General features: G+C 31.9%; 2 protein-coding genes across 2 annotated transcripts; one reads left to right on the forward strand and one right to left on the reverse strand.

Moving 5' to 3' along the window:
* Nucleotides 1-8,609: 8,609 nt before the first annotated feature.
* LOC110917997 lies at nt 8,610-9,969 on the reverse strand. The gene is made up of 3 exons (XM_022162402.2): nt 9,833-9,969; nt 9,164-9,325; nt 8,610-9,060 (listed from the first exon to the last, which is right to left on the reverse strand). Exons 2-3 carry the CDS (start codon nt 9,320-9,322, stop codon nt 8,806-8,808), a joined length of 414 nt encoding a protein of 137 aa, XP_022018094.1. The 5' UTR covers nt 9,323-9,325; nt 9,833-9,969; the 3' UTR covers nt 8,610-8,805.
* Nucleotides 9,970-10,663: 694 nt separating this feature from the next.
* Nucleotides 10,664-16,271, forward strand: LOC110918879. The gene is made up of 7 exons (XM_022163158.1): nt 10,664-10,889; nt 11,002-11,199; nt 11,296-11,538; nt 11,649-12,087; nt 12,187-13,127; nt 13,201-14,421; nt 14,611-16,271. The coding sequence occupies exons 1-7, from the start codon at nt 10,664-10,666 to the stop codon at nt 16,269-16,271; spliced, it is 4,929 nt and encodes a 1,642-aa protein (XP_022018850.1).
* The last annotated feature ends 200 nt before the right edge of the window (nt 16,272-16,471 follow it).

Genomic DNA, 16,471 nt, shown 5'->3' on the forward strand with positions numbered 1-16,471 from the left:
CTTCGTAGCATGGAACAACCAGCCATCACGTTGCTGAAAAATTTGAATCTCAACCAGGATGACTATACCATCAAAGTTCGCATTGTCAGACTATGGAGTCGACCAGCCTTCAATGATTCTCGAAAGGTTTATTGCTATGATATGATTTTAATGGACGAAGAAGTAAGTCTACATAAAATTGTTTATACTGATACTTCATATACATATTATTTTACGTTCTTTATTTGGATTTAATTGTTTTACTTATTGTATACATCAGGGTACGAAAGTTCAAGCATTTGTCTTAGCCAATACTGCAAGAGAGTATGAACAATTGTTGAAGGAGAAGCAATGTTTGTTCATCCGTAATCCTTCATTAGGCGAGAATCGACAGAAAGTGAAGTATGTTCATGAATCCACCAAGATTAATCTAAACAGCAACGCAGTAGTTACGGTCTGTGATGAACCTGTTGGTTCTGAGTGGGGATTCGACTTCTCTCCATTTAGTTCTATTGTTGAAGACCATACTGACGACAAAAAGTCCTTTAAAAGTCCCATTGGTATGTTCATTTTTATTTTAATATACAATACCGATATGTTTTTTAATTTATGTTACATTTAATTTTATGTAAATGTTTTTTTTATTTGTAGACGTAATTGGTTTTGTCGTTAAGAGTTTTCCTTATGATCTAAAAGAGGATACCAAAGACGGGAAACAAGAAAAGAAGCTAACATTCATGCTTCAGGACTTAGAGTTTGTTATCCTTTATTTTTCTACAAACTATATCTAACTCATTCAGTCCTGTTCTAATTTTTTGGTTTTTCTTATTAATTTGCATAGAGGGAAGCAAATATATGTTACTCTTTGGGATGCTTATGCTGAACAGATTTTGGATTTTGAAAGGGACAACCAAAATGAAAAAAATGTCGTTGTAATTGTTCAATTCGGAAAATACAGGTTTTGGGGAGGTATGATCCTACGTTTTCATAAAATGTACTTATAATTAAACAATATGATGTTATCAATTGTACATCATAATGAATTTTATAATTTTGTGATTACTAACAGGGTATCTTTATGTTTCAAATCTCTACACTGTCACTCGCGTGTTGATCAACGCTGAAATTGATGACATTTTAACATTTAAGGAGAGGTATGTTTTAACATCACCATATCAACACTTTTATACTGGCTTCATAAATAATGTTCAATTTATGGTGTTGTTAGGTTCCTCTCAAACATTACCCCCGAAAAGTCTTCCACCTTTTCTAGATTGAGTGCATCCAGAATAAAAGATCCTAATGAAGAGTATCTTTCGGAATTTGAGTTCAGTACTATTGGAGCTTTAAATCAGATCTCCGAGGTACTAAACGTATAACATTTTCAATGTTTTTTTACTTCACATAGCATTAACACGTCATTTGTAATATCATTTTGTACAGAAGAAGTTTGTAATTATTGTCGGAACTATAAAGAGTTTTGCTTCCGAGGATTCTTGGTTTTACAATGCATGCAGAAATTGTAATCGATCGGTCACCACAAAAACAATTTCAAAAGAAAAAGAAGATGGTTCCGATGGTTTTGAAGAAATTGTGGTTCTTGAGTGTAAGGACGATGGCTGTAACAGTAAGACTGTGTACTCCGTTCCGAGGTATTATTACTTTACATATCAATTGATTATTTTGATGTTTATGCATTCCGTTATTGTTGTGTCACTTATAATTAACATGTTTTAGGATCAGGGTTCCGATACGTGTTCAGGATTGTACAGGGATTGTGACGCTCACCCTATTTGAGCGTGAGGTGCTTAAGCTGTTGAAGGTTAACGCGAGTCAGTTGTTGGATAAGAACCTTGATGTACGTTATATTGTGTTCTTATGTTTTACAGCTGTCGACTATTATTAGTTACTTATCCTTACATTCGCTATTTGACTAAATTATTATGTTCTTTATATTACTCGCCAGTTAGCTAACGAAGGACATTTTCCGCAAGAACTCAACGCTCTACTCAACAGGAAGTTTGCATTCAAGATATCCATCAGTCCTTTCAACATAAAACACAAATCGGATGGTTACTCTGTTTCAAAATTAACAGACAATCGAACTGTCATTGCCGAACTAGATAAAATCTTTGATGTCATTCAGGTACTTGAAAACCTAAGCACTGATGTTTTGTTATATTTTATATATCAAAACGAATTATATAACTAATATTATATTTCATATTTCAGCCTGTTGACGATGAGCGTGTGAATGTTCTTAGCTCTGACATGAAAGCATCAGATGAGGTAGCCGTAAATGTGTGTTATTTCTGTCTGGTCGTTAGTTAAAATTTCTATTTTTTTAAGCGTTTTTTGTTTTCCCTTTTTTTAAGGATTCTGTCTCCCGTACGAAAGCCAATGAGACACCTGTTTCAAATTTTAATAGAGACATTTTTAAAACACCCGATGAAGATCTCAGCGGTACCTCAATTCGTGTCCTGGAAAACGACCTTAAGCGGAATTTGGACAGCCTCTATGATGATGATGTGATATCTTCGCAGTCCTCTACAAAACCCCGTAAATCTGGCAAGGAGGTTGTCGATGATGATGGTGTGACCGTGGGATTACTGATTCCCAAGGTTGAAAAGTAGTTTGTTCCACCTAAGAATGTTTTGAGCATCTCATTGGTTTTTATTTTTACGTGGATTGTTTGTTTGTTTTTTCGTAAAACCTATTAATGGTTCCCGTGTTTGAACTTTTGTGTTTTTATCCTTTTCTGTCGTGGAAAGTTTATTAATAAGAGATGTTCCTTTTACATTTTCGCATGTATGTCATTGGTTGTGTTGTTAACATTTTCCTAGATTTTTTATCTTTGTTATGCTATTGTTTTTTTTTTAAATTATGTCTTTTTTAAATGAAGGAAACGACACAAGTGGAATGCGTTGATTTGTTTTCTGACTTTAAAGAAGATGGTGTATGGTATTCTATTATCTTTGTCAGCTTTGAATTTGTATGGCATGACAAAGACTTAGACAGATTGATTATTGTGCTACTCGACCAACAGGTAACGTCATAACATGTTTACTAAACTTTCGACTTATACATTACTTTTACCTATAATTTATTGAATATCCTTTTACATGACTTTGTTTAGAGGCAGAAGATTGTAGCAATTGTGCCTTACAAGTGTTATAACCTATACCCCTTTAGTAAGATGGTTGGTGGTGTATATACTCTGTCCCAATTCAAAACCGAAAATCTTATTTATCATGAATATCCAAGATATGAAGGCTACATCATTGTCTCTACAAACAAAAAGATCGTATTTAATGAATTTTCAAAAGTAACACCTTTTTTAGTTGACCCTCCTAAAGGTTTTATTTTCTACCCGTTGACACCATGCATTAAAACATTAGCTCATGACAGAAGACGTGAAAGGTATATGGTTGGTAAGTTCAATATCTTTCTACTTTGATGCTTACATGTTGTTTAACTTTAACTGTATTTGTTATGTATTAGTTAATATAATAATTTTTTTTTCATTTATTTGAATAATTATGTTAGTAGTTTTACCTTATGTAGATGTTGTTGGACGAATAATATGTGGCGAAAGAGACAAACACAAACACATGTTTAGGTTATTCCTACAAGATTTCACGTAAGTCAACTCTTTTGGTGAATAAACATTATCTCAAACTTATTATTTAACTATAAATTAAAATATAACAGAGGCCATGTTATTGAAATGGAATTGTATGACATGAGAGGTTTGGGATACGTTACAACTCGAATGAATATAGAAAAAAAGTCTATAATTTTCGTTGCTCGGGTCAAGTTGGTTTATTGGAACACCAGTAAGTTTTTTAGTTAGTTTTATTTTGTATCTTAACATTTTAGATGACAGAATTCTATGTTTAAAAATTTATAATATAATTTGCAGGAAACATTTTGAGATCAACGGATTTGTCTAGCATCATTTTTTCGCCTACCATTCCGGAATCACATCTTATTGGTTCTAATATTCGATCATCTATTCCATGTGATTGTATCTTTAAATGATCCGTTTATTATTTCATGTTACATGGCATTCTTTTACTTATTTATATATATACTTTTTAAAACCTTTCAATGAGATGTTAAAATGCCGTGTTATTTGATGATATTAATTAAATATTTTTTACTTATATCTGCGTTGGATATATATGATAGTAGTTGTTCCATATATTTGAACTGTATTAGACTTTTTCAAATTTAACAGAAATTCTTTCCTTTCCACTTTTTTTAAATGGACGTATTTTTTTTTACGATTTTTAATATACGTTTTATAATTTCTTAACATTGGTTTGTATATAAACATTTCACATAAATATAATGTTGTTTCTATAATATTATCCGTGATTTGATTATTATAATTGATAACATACCAAAAATAAAAATTAAATATAACTACATATTATGAGCAAATACGATTTTTAAAATTTGGAAACACTTTTTTATAGTTATTCAAAATATTCCACATAAATCTTTCAAAACTTTGGCAATTTATGGTAACATTCTATTTTAAACCATAATCTTTTAGATGTTCAATTACTGTATATTATTTAAAAAAAGTCGTATTACAGTAACATTTAAATTAACACACAAAAACTAACTAATAATCTACTGGATAACATTCGTATATGATGACATTTTAAAATATGCGTATTTATGTATATGTACTATAATTACATATTTTGTTAAATACCTGTAGTTATTCGGATTTCTTTCAAAAAAAAAAAGGTAGGGTAATCATTTTTCCAAAGAAATTATATACATGGGAAACATAACTTCATGATAACACCTCATTGATCTAATCAATCAACCTTTACTATTTCCTTTTATTTTTTACAAAGTAAACAATCTTCTGCAATTGTTACATACAACCGAATCTGTGTTTCAAATAGGTAATTTTCTTCAACTTTAAGCTTCACGCAAACCAAGAAAACCTTTTGATCTTCATCTTCTTCATCGAAATTTCATGTAAATCTTGAACGGTAATTCTCATTATTTTGCTGTAGTTTTTTCCTGTAGTTTGTTCATAAGTATGATTCTTTCTATGTTTCGTGTTTCGAAATCTTATCTCTTAGCCAACTAATCGGTTTTTATGAGATAATTTGTTACTTTTTTGATGTTTTTTCTTTTCATTGTATTGTAAAGTCAATGCATTATCTACAGAATTTGATATATTTATTTTCATGAACTTGTGTTTTAGGGTTTTTAGCCGATGAATCTTTATGTATAGAGCCGATTAATGTCTAGGTATAATGTTTTAATTACAGGTGATGAATGTATGTTCTATGTCTTGAACATTATATAAGGATCTGCTGTTATTGAAAAGTTTTTCTTCTTTATTATTTTATATATTTTTACAATATTCAAGCGATGATTATTTTAAATGTTTGCATCTGTTCATATTGATCTTGAAGATTATTAAAAAAAACCTTATCTAAATCAATGTTTTTTTATAGTTTATATTACAGTTGTGATGTATGTTTGGTATTCAATTCATATCGATTGATTCGGTACCCATAAAGTTTTTATTAGATTTTGTAATTTCATTATTGTATTTCATCACGAAAACCCTTAAATTATTGTCTCATTCCCAGACTTTATGGTTTGACTGTTAATTGTAAAGAGTTTGTTTAGGTTTATCTTTTAACAAATGCCAGAAAGTACATGTTTAAGGTGTATTAAACGTTTTCTGCAAATTATCTTTAACCTATAAGTTGGATCTTTTAGTTCATGATTTTTTATTCTGTAGGTAGTATTCACTTTGTTTATTTTAAAACTTAAATCTTAGTTCTTAAATGAATTTGTTTCTACTTTCCTTTTTGTAGTCAGACTTATATTATTGTTTTATGGTCTTTATAGATGTAATGTATAGATTGTTTAATAAATTTTATACTAATTTTTTGAATTAATGATTTTTTTTTGTTTATATTGCTGTTACATTGTTTGAAAGGGTTTTATTTAAAAAAATATGTCTATTTTTGTAGTATATGTATTCCAAAACTGCATAAATGAATGTAGATATTCTTTTGGCTATAATTTTGTTTAACATTAATCTATATGTATATTTAATAATATTTCTAATGCTCATTAACACTGTAACTATATTTTCAGTTCAGTTGCTGGTTGTGTTAATAATGGGAGACAATTCGGATGATGAGGTTCTAGAAATATCTCGTGATCAGTTCTTTCAGACAGTAGATGAGGTAAAGTAATAATGTCTATAAACACATTTCTAAGTATTGGTTATATGGGAGTTATTATAGTGCATATGTCATTTTTAGGCCTTACGTAAAGAATATGGCTTCTTTTTTTCAAATGAAGAACCAAATGTCCCCCAGGTAATCGTATATTTTTATAAATGTATGTTTATACATATTTATTATATGCTATTTACTGTAACATCTAAAGATGTACATTTTATTTAAAAGTTTAAAATGTTGCTTTGTAACAGGATTGTTCTATTCCGCAAAAAGATACTATCACCATGGAGGGAAGTGGAAATACAAGCAAGGGTAAACAACATGACGTTCAATGTACTTCCAAGGCCTTTATATCTGAAGGATCTCCATCTCACACAGAAGATGTAAGTTTATAGATTCATACAAGTAATATTATTTCGTTAACGACAATATGGTGTAGTTTTGAAGATATTGTTTTTTAAATTCATAAAGGCAAAGGAAAATATAAGTTCTGTTGGTAGTTCCAAGTATAAGAAGCGTGTACATGGAGACAATCGCGGACAACACACTATTCCTGAAGATCCGGAAGTTTTGAACTTTACACGTAAAGGAGAATACAGGCTGGTATTATTTTTCTAAATTAAATATTTACATTTAAATTATTTATACTTATTATATGATGTTTAAGATATAAAGTGTTAAATAAACGTTTTTACATTCAGCGTCTTCCGGTCGGGGTTTCAAATCGCGCTGGTTTTACAAAGAAGCTTCATACTCTAAAGATTGAAAACATGCAGGGGCAAGTTACTACTTACGAAGTCAAACCGGAAAAGAACGGACGTGGTTTACGCTATTCAGTCATCGACTGGCCTGTTTTTATGGCGGACAATAACTTGAATGACGGCGACATCCTTGATTTCACTTATGTGACTTCAAAGAAAACCGTTATATTAAAAAATGTCCGACATGTCTAAGCAAAACTGCGCCGAACTTTTATAAACCGTCTTTTTGTTAAACTGTTTGTTCTATGTTTTGGAACCAACCCTTTGAACATGTTACCGTATGGTGTTATTGTTAATGGACTTTGTTATGTTATCTATCTTTTGTGTATATGTTTAGTTTTTAAGTTTATGTTTCTTTCTATGACTAAAAATAAAAATGTATATCATCATTCCAGAATGCTATACTACTAAATATTGTGTTTATTGTCAATTGTCAATTGTCAATTTTTGAATTCACATTTGATTCATACTTTCTTTTTATTATTGATGATATAATCAATATAGTTCATTTGATAGTAGTAATTCAAAACATACCAAAAAAACGAAACATAAATTTGGAAAGGTCAAACTATAGGTCATTTTATATATGGAATGATGTAGTAACATAAATCAAGGAATATTTTTGCGATTTAACTTGATATGGTATTAAAATGATTCCATATTAATGTAAACCACTATTTATATTGAACGAAGACTACTACTTCGTTTGCTATGTAAGCCTCACGTTTGTTGTTTTACTAAAGGCTCATACATTTAAACATCGTATCTTCTTCTTCTTCTTCTTATTGCAGTAACCTTAATCACATTTCCGGTGATGTCAAAAAGATCGAAAAATGAAAATTTCTCTTCTTCATTAAAAGATGTACAGAACGAGAACATTGCAAACCGTAAGTGCCATTTCATTCATTTCTCAAAATAAAGTATACATTCGCTATCAGGTTACTTAATTTTTCATGAACATATTAACAGTTAATGTCACGTCGAAAAGGTCAAAGATTCAGTCTTCGTCTTTCGTCAAGCAACCTTGCAATACAAACAATTCAAGTGGTAGTATTTTCAATATCTTTCAGTTTATTGATTATTAGGTAGATACATGCCTCAAAGAAATGACATATACTATTTTTTGTATCCTTTTATTATTGATGTTTTAGGTCACATAGCAAGGATTCCATTTTCAGACATAACTAGTGGTATACATATATTCCACACATATATGCATATTCCTTTAATATGTTGGTATATTATTTTACATTTTAACGTCACTTTGTAAATTGTAATTTTAATGTTTTTTTTAGTTATCTATACTGATACGAATAAGGAAGCAAAGGAGAGGCGAAGACAACGAAAAATCTATTTGGATTCTCGGAAAAACAGGTCTATACAAACATATTCTAACGCTCTCAGAAATGTAACTTCAGGTAATAGTTCTAAACTAAATCAAATTATGAAAGCAACGTATATTCATGTAATTATTTTAAAGTTAGATGCATTCGTGAAGATAATGTCACCACTATTGCGTCGTAAACATTTAAATATCAAAACCTTTTGTCATTAACAACTTAGAATCGTATATTGATGTTGTAATTTGTAGATGACCATTAAATTTCAAGTAGCATTCCATTCCAACATTATACATGTATCAAAATATTTAAACATATAACATAGGCCAAAATATTATTTAGTTGTTTCCAACAGCTAACATAAACAAAACATTGTAACAGTTTCCCAAACAACATTTCCTACAAACTTATATACCTACTGCCAACACCGTTAGTTAGACAAAATTACCATACAAACTGGTTGAACGGTGGCGATCTATGGTACTAACCCAATTATTCTTCGATTACATCCCTAACAAAGAGTGCAGGCATATCCTCATACCACTCTAAAACGCAAAGATAACCCATCTTGATGTTGTTTTCACGAACCCATGCTGGCCATCCCAAAACAGTAAACCGATTTTTCTTTTTTGATCGTTTTGGTTCAGCCGAGACGTTCAGATTTGTTTCCACACCACGCATGTTTTCAATGGTCACCTTTCCGCATCTATCGATTCCCATGGCTCTTGCGACCTTAACTGGTATCCGCTAAGAAATGCCAAACAAGTATGCAGACGGTAATGATAAAGGCACTAATGACACCATATAACAACAGTCAACTTACTACATAATAATAAATGTAAATACTTACAAAACGTGAACAAGAGGAGGGCATGAAAATGAGATTTGGTTCTGGTGCGTTCCAGTCGAATTCTTCCGAAGTGAAAGATTCTTCCGAGTCCGAATCTGTTACCACTATGACTTCCTTTTTTTTATTTTGTGTATTTCGCTCAGTTGAAGAACGCGCCATTGTCTACATATAATTATATCAGTAAATAATAGATGTTCATTATCATATAACATATCTATACTGGAAAAATCCCCAAATTTAATCACACTTGTGTGTAACAGTTAGGCGAAACAAATATACATATCAACAAGTATACTCACTAAAAACCCTAAAACAAACAATAATAGATGTGCAGAAATAAATCATTCAATAATAATAACAATGCACCATCCATAATCATGTTCAAATCGGAATCATAAACCGACATAACCAATAAAACTTTGATAAAAAACCGAAACCAAATACTGGAACAATAACGGCAGATCAACATCACAAAACATCTAATTTCGCTCATATAAAACCCAAATCTATATAATATGATGAAATGAGGAATAAGATGGCGTTAAAAACTATAGTTGTCTATCAAAGAACATGTCGGTTTACTAAAAATCCACAAATTTAGATTGCAAATCTCACACAATGATACAATTAAACATCTACGATATGTTTGAACAAAAATTTGAAACCTACCTGTTGGTGATTTTTCTTTCTCCGATGATAATTTCAATGCCGATCTTGAAGATTTTAATGTGTATGTGTGTGAAGTTTGGTGTAATATAATGAAGTGGGTAATAGAGAAAGAGATAAGCATCATTGCTACGTATACCTATATCATATCTGATTTGACAAACACATGATGAACCCTATGGTTACTTTTTATAATTGACAGAAGTAGTCCCTATCTTCAAGTTTTTATTGTCTACTTTTATATAGACATAAATAATAAGTATAAATAATTATATTTATAACAAATGTATATGAATACTTATCAAACCTGTCGATTTATAAAAATAAATAATAAATATAACATATTTTTTTTAAAAAATATATAACAATGAATGTATTTTTATATACTGATTCAATATACATTATAAATGTTTCTAATAAATATGTAATTTAAGAACTCACAAACCATTTTAATTTCCGGAAAAAAATAAACGTATCATTTTTTGTCCATTCTCATTCCAGTTTTTATGTCGTCGGTCAAACTACTGCAAATTGTAAAATGCTACCGAACTGCAGTACAATTTCCTTTCTGTTACTCCTATGTCAAAAAACATTACATTGTATTACACATTACTGTTTCCTATATTCTAATACTTTATTTGTAATTATACATGAAATTGTATTTATACACATGTATTGTATTTATACTCACGTATATATACATATATATATTATGCCAGATCTCACTCATCGAACACCATTGGGAAACATTTCAAACGGTATTATTTAACTTTTTATCTTATTAATATTTACATTTTCAATTTAAATCGTATCATTATATTTCATGTACCTTATATGTGTTTTATATTTAATGATTGTTTGCAAGTTTTCATCCCTAAAATTACTCAAGATGAGAGTAAGGAGAGGCGTAAACTTAGAAAATTATACATCGATGGTAAACGTTATGGAATGCAAAAAGGTAAATCACAATCAATAGATGTTATAGCATCTACTTCTGGTTCATCATCCATTCCGCATTACATGCTCAATGATACAACACAGGCTTCCATTGAATATGGAGGTAAAACTTTAGTAAATGTTTAAAGTAGTATACAATTTTTTAACAAAAATTGTATTTATTATTTGGATAATGTCTATATGTAAATTATCTGATTTTTATTATAATATTACAGTTTATGACCCGAGATTTCTTCAAAATGACTGCAAAGAGAGACGGAGGTTAAGGAAACTATATTTAGACAGTAAAAGATCTACTACTCTACAACAACGAAAATTACACCCTTCCAATACTTTAACATCTTCCACTGATTTAAGATTGTTGTCTTCCAACACGCACAATGTTACTCCTACATCGTCGGTGTTACCTACAAGTAAAGATTATATTTACTGAATAATCCGGATTTAGTTTCAAATACAGTTTATATGTTTTAAAAAGTTAATAAGTTGGAGTATATTATGTTATTTAGGTACTCTTAGCTGTCTTACAAACAACATGACTACACCAATAAACATTCGTCGTTTTTCTCTATCTTCAAACATCACACATTCTGGCAACACATTTACTATTCTCGAAAGTTCTTCTTTACAGAGGATGTCGCCAGGAAAACGTAAGTTAATAAGTAAATCGCGAGTTACATCTCCTATACCAATGATTGACTTGACGACAGAGGAAACTACAGATGAAGCAATCTACAAAGGAGTTTCAACAGGTATAATAAAAATTACTTTACTTAAACAATTGACTAAATAGTATCTATTATTTTTATACAAACACCTCCTTCCTAAAGTAATATTTTTTTTACTTCAACTAACTTTACAGATTACATCGATCATGGTGACCAATGTATTACTTGTGAAGTATGCAATGCTAAATTATGGGATGCTGAGAAAGGAAGGGGAAGAAAAGAGAAAGGAAGAATATGCTATTTCTTATGTTGTGGTTACGGCAAAGTAGAACTACCAGATTATAAAGATGCTGTTCCAAGTTATAAGGAACTTTTTATGTATAAGGACAAAGAAAGCAAACATTTTTTGAATAATATTCGACGGTATAACTCAATGTTTGCTTTCACGTCAATGGGTGGTAAGGTTGATCACACTGTTAACAGAGGTAATGGACCATTCTGCTACAGAATTAGTGGAGAGAACTACCACAGCACTGGAAGCCTCCTTCCGGAAGACGGAGACCAACCTAAATTTTGCCAGCTCTACATTTTCGATACTGAAAACGAACTTTCCAACAGACAATCCGTATTTAGGTACTACAACCAACTAAACATTTTTTCCAATCACAGTTTTCTCCAGTAGTATTTTTATTAATGTTTATGTTTTGTAACACTCCTCTATTTTTTAACCAGTCGTTCAAAGGATTCATCCTCCGCAAGTGGTGCTGAACTTGATAATAAACTGATTGAACATATAAAATGTCTTTTAGATTCAGAAAATCAGTTGGTAAAAGCTTATAGGATGGTTAGAGACCGTTTTCATGAAAACCCTGAGCTTAATCTGAAGCTTCGTCTAATTGGTTTTAGAGAAAAGGATGGACGAACATATAATTTACCAACATGTGGTGAAGTTGCTGCTCTAATTGTTGGGGATATTGCCAACACAATCAACAATAGAGATATAGTTATTGAAACGCAAACAGGTACTTTGAAACGAATTAGTGAATTGCATCCTTCATACCTTGCACTTCAATATCCTATTTTGTTTCCTTATGGTGATGATGGTTATAGAATTGACATCCCTCATCATGGTGTCGTAGACATAATCAATAAGAAACGTCCAAATTGTACGATGAGAGAGTTCTTTGCATATCGTTTGCAAGACAGAATTAATCAGTTTTCATTGATTCTAAATTCAAGGAGACTCTTTCAACAATTCTTGGTTGATGCGTATACTATGATTGAGAGCGAAAGGCTTAAATACATACGTCTTCAACAAAAGAATCTAAGGTCAGATAGCTATGAAAGTCTATGTGAATTAAGAAATAAGGGCCAGCAAGACATATCTAACGTTGGAAAACGAATATTTTTGCCCTCTTCGTTTACCGGTGGCGCGAGATATATGATGCAAAATTATTTAGATGCCATGGCTATCTGTAAGTGGTTTGGTTATCCGGATTTTTTTATAACCATCACGTGCAATCCAAAGTGGCCTGAGGTAAAAAGGTTTCTTAGAGACACAAATTTTAAACCTGAAGATAGGCCAGATATACTGACCAGATTATTTAAAATAAAGTTGGATTCAATTTGCAAAGATTTTAAAGAACGCCGTCTATTTGGAAAAGTTGCAGCAGGTATTTTATCAAATTATTTTTTATATTGATTTTATATTATTTAAATCTACTAATGGTTTAGTTTGTTTTACAGTTGTTTACACAATTGAGTTTCAAAAGAGAGGATTGCCTCATGCCCACCTATGCTTATTCTTAGAAAATGAATCCAAGCTTCCAACGGTAGACCATGTTGATCCATTTATAACTGCAGAAATCCCTAATGAAGATGAAGATGCAGAATTATATGCACTTGTGAAAGACTATATGATTCATGGTCCATGTGGTAACGCTAATTTAAGTTGTCCATGTATGGTTGACAATAAGTGTTCAAAGGGTTTTCCAAAGAAATTTCAAGATCATACTACACTGGATTCAAATGGATTCCCAATATACAAAAGAAGAGATAATGGTGTTTCTGTAGTGAAAAATGGAATCGACTTAGACAACCGAAGTGTTGTGCCATACAACAAAAAACTTTTGAAACGGTACCAGGCACATATAAATGTTGAGTGGTGCAATCAAGCCGGATCAATTAAATATTTGTTTAAATATATAAATAAAGGCCCTGATAAAGCAACCGTTGCAGTTGTCCAACATGATAGTAACAACGAAGAACTACAACAAGACGAGGTCAAAGAATACTATGATTGTAGGTATCTATCGGCTTGTGAGGCATCTTGGAGGATCTTCGCATACGATGTGCATTACAGGACTCCATCTGTTATGAGGCTGCCATTCCATCTTCCCGGAAAACAACCTGTTGTTTTTGGTCCCGACGAGGATATTAATCAAGTGCTTAACAAACCATCTGTCAAAGCTTCAATGTTTCTTTCCTGGATGGAACGTAACAAAGATCCGAATGACACATTGGCCCGTACACTTACATATGTTCAGTTTCCAAGTTGGTATGTATGGAAGCTTGATAAACGTTGTTGGGAACCTAGAAAAACACATAAGTCAATTGGGAGAATTCACGCTGTAAGTCCGTCTCTTGGGGAAGCATATTATTTAAGAATTCTTCTTAACAAAGTGAAAGGACCAAGGTCTTTTGATGATATTAAAACAGTTCATGGTAAGGTATATGATACATTTAGAGATGCATGTTATGCACTCGGCCTTTTGGACGATGACGCAGAATATATTGAGGCAATCAAAGAAGCAAACGAAACAGGTTCCCCTTCGTATCTTCGTAATTTATTTGCTACTTTGCTATTAACAAATACGTTGTCCAGACCTGAGGTTGTATGGGAAAGCACATGGAGATACATGACAGACGACTTTATCTACAGACTTAGGAAATATCATCGTCTTACAGGTAATTGTTTTACGTAAAATGTAGTTATTATCCACTTTTTTTTTGTTTTTGGTTGCGTTATAAAAAAAAATACAATTTTCATTTAAAGAAAACATGGTTTTATGTTTCATTTATGCTATATGCTTTGGTTCATTAAATATATTTTGATTTCATAACTTGATAATATATTTTTTTTCCAATTGTTTACAGATTTATCAATTCCAGATCACCAACTTAAAAACTATGTTTTGAGTGAAGTTGAAAAATTCTTAGCCAGAAACAACTCATCACTCAAGAGATTTGAGACAATGCCGTACCCAGATACTGCGTCTATGTCTGATTCAGACAATCGTTTGATTAACGAGGAGCGTATCTACGACCAAACGAATCTTCAAGCTGAATTTAATAATCAACTTAATTTGCTAACTGAGGAGCAACGGTCAGTTTTCCAACAAATAATCAACGCAGTTGAGGGTAACAAAGGTGGGGTTTTTTTTGTGTATGGCTATGGCGGGACCGGCAAGACGTTCTTATGGAAGACATTATCTGCGGCAATCAGATCAAAAGGTCAAATTGTATTAAACGTTGCTTCAAGTGGCATCGCGTCGTTGTTATTGTCTGGTGGCAGGACCGCGCATTCCAGGTTTCGTATTCCATTGAATCTTACTGAGGATTCAGTCTGTCATATAAAACCGAATGGAGATGTTGCTAGACTACTACACGAAACAAACTTGATTATATGGGATGAAGCGCCTATGGTCCACAAGCATGCATTCGAAGCGTTGGATAGAACAATGAACGACATTTTCAATATCGAAACTTCAAACAGATCAAACATCCGCTTTGGAGGGAAGGTTATTGTCTTAGGAGGCGATTTTAGACAGATCCTTCCTGTTGTTCCAAATGGTGGAAGACAAGAAATTGTCAATGCCTCAATAAGTTCGTCTTATCTGTGGAATACATGTAAGTTGCTGAGATTAACAAAAAACATGAGGTTAACAGTTGGAAGTTCAGCATCGGACGCTGAAGAAATAAAACAATTTGCCAAATGGCTTTTGGATATAGGTGAGGGAAATGTTGGTGGTCCAAATGATGGAGAAGCGTCAATTGAAATACCAAGCGACCTTCTAATCACTGATACATCGGATCCAATTTCAACTTTAATTGATTTTGTGTATCCTTCAATTCTCGAAAACTTCAACAATCAGAATTATTTCAGTGAGAGGGCTATACTTGCACCTAAGAACGAGGTTGTGCATGAAATTAATGATCGGTTGTTGTCACTATTCCCAGGAGAAGAACGAGAGTATCTTAGTTCAGACAGTCTTTGTCAGTCTGAAGATCCAAACGCTACACAACAAAAACTATACTCTCCTGATGTGCTTAACGGTCTTAAAGTATCCGGCTTACCTAATCATAGGCTAGCACTAAAAGTAGGCGTGCCGGTGATGCTATTACGTAACATTGACCAACAAAATGGGCTTTGTAATGGTACACGACTACAGGTCAAAAAAATGTATAACCGTGTAATAGAAGCCGAGATAATATCCGGAGGGAACATAGGCACACGCACTTATATACCAAGGATTAGTTTGATACCTTCTGATAAAAAAATTCCTTTTGAGTTTCAAAGGAGACAATTTCCGTTGGCTGTTTGTTTCGCAATGACTATTAACAAGAGTCAGGGACAATCACTGTCTAGAGTTGGTCTGTATCTGAAGCAACCAGTTTTCACCCATGGTCAGCTGTATGTTGCTTTATCAAGAGTTAAAACCAGACAAGGAGTTAAACTTCTGATTTTGGACAATGACGGCAAACCTACTAATAAAACGACAAATGTAGTTTACAAAGAAGTATTTCGTGACTTGTGATCTCCATGTACTCATTCATCAAACGATCTTACATTCCGTGTAAATGTTCAATAAAAATCATAATAACATTATTATGTTCCATAAACACAATATTACACAAATTTGCATCATCATGTATCTCGAGATATTACATTATTTGTCTAATTGTAGTTTACTAATTGATTATTACTTGAACGTTTATTTAATTCAAACGATTACTT

The sequence above is a fragment of the Helianthus annuus genome, chromosome 16 (assembly GCF_002127325.2).
Source record: "Helianthus annuus cultivar XRQ/B chromosome 16, HanXRQr2.0-SUNRISE, whole genome shotgun sequence".
Lineage (NCBI taxonomy): Eukaryota > Viridiplantae > Streptophyta > Magnoliopsida > Asterales > Asteraceae > Helianthus > Helianthus annuus.

Excerpts from the sequence above, each read along its gene's own strand:
- LOC110917997 (XM_022162402.2), bottom strand. The coding sequence starts at position 9,322 with ATGGCGCGTTCTTCAACTGAGCGAAATACACAAAATAAAAAAAAGGAA. Across the intron at positions 9,061-9,163 it reads CCTCCTCTTGTTCACGTTTT|CGGATACCAGTTAAGGTCGC; the intron begins GTAAGTATTTAC and ends GGCATTTCTTAG.
- LOC110918879 (XM_022163158.1), top strand. The coding sequence starts at position 10,664 with ATGTGTTTTATATTTAATGATTGTTTGCAAGTTTTCATCCCTAAAATT. Across the intron at positions 13,128-13,200 it reads ATTTGGAAAAGTTGCAGCAG|TTGTTTACACAATTGAGTTT; the intron begins GTATTTTATCAA and ends TTTGTTTTACAG. Across the intron at positions 14,422-14,610 it reads GAAATATCATCGTCTTACAG|ATTTATCAATTCCAGATCAC; the intron begins GTAATTGTTTTA and ends AATTGTTTACAG.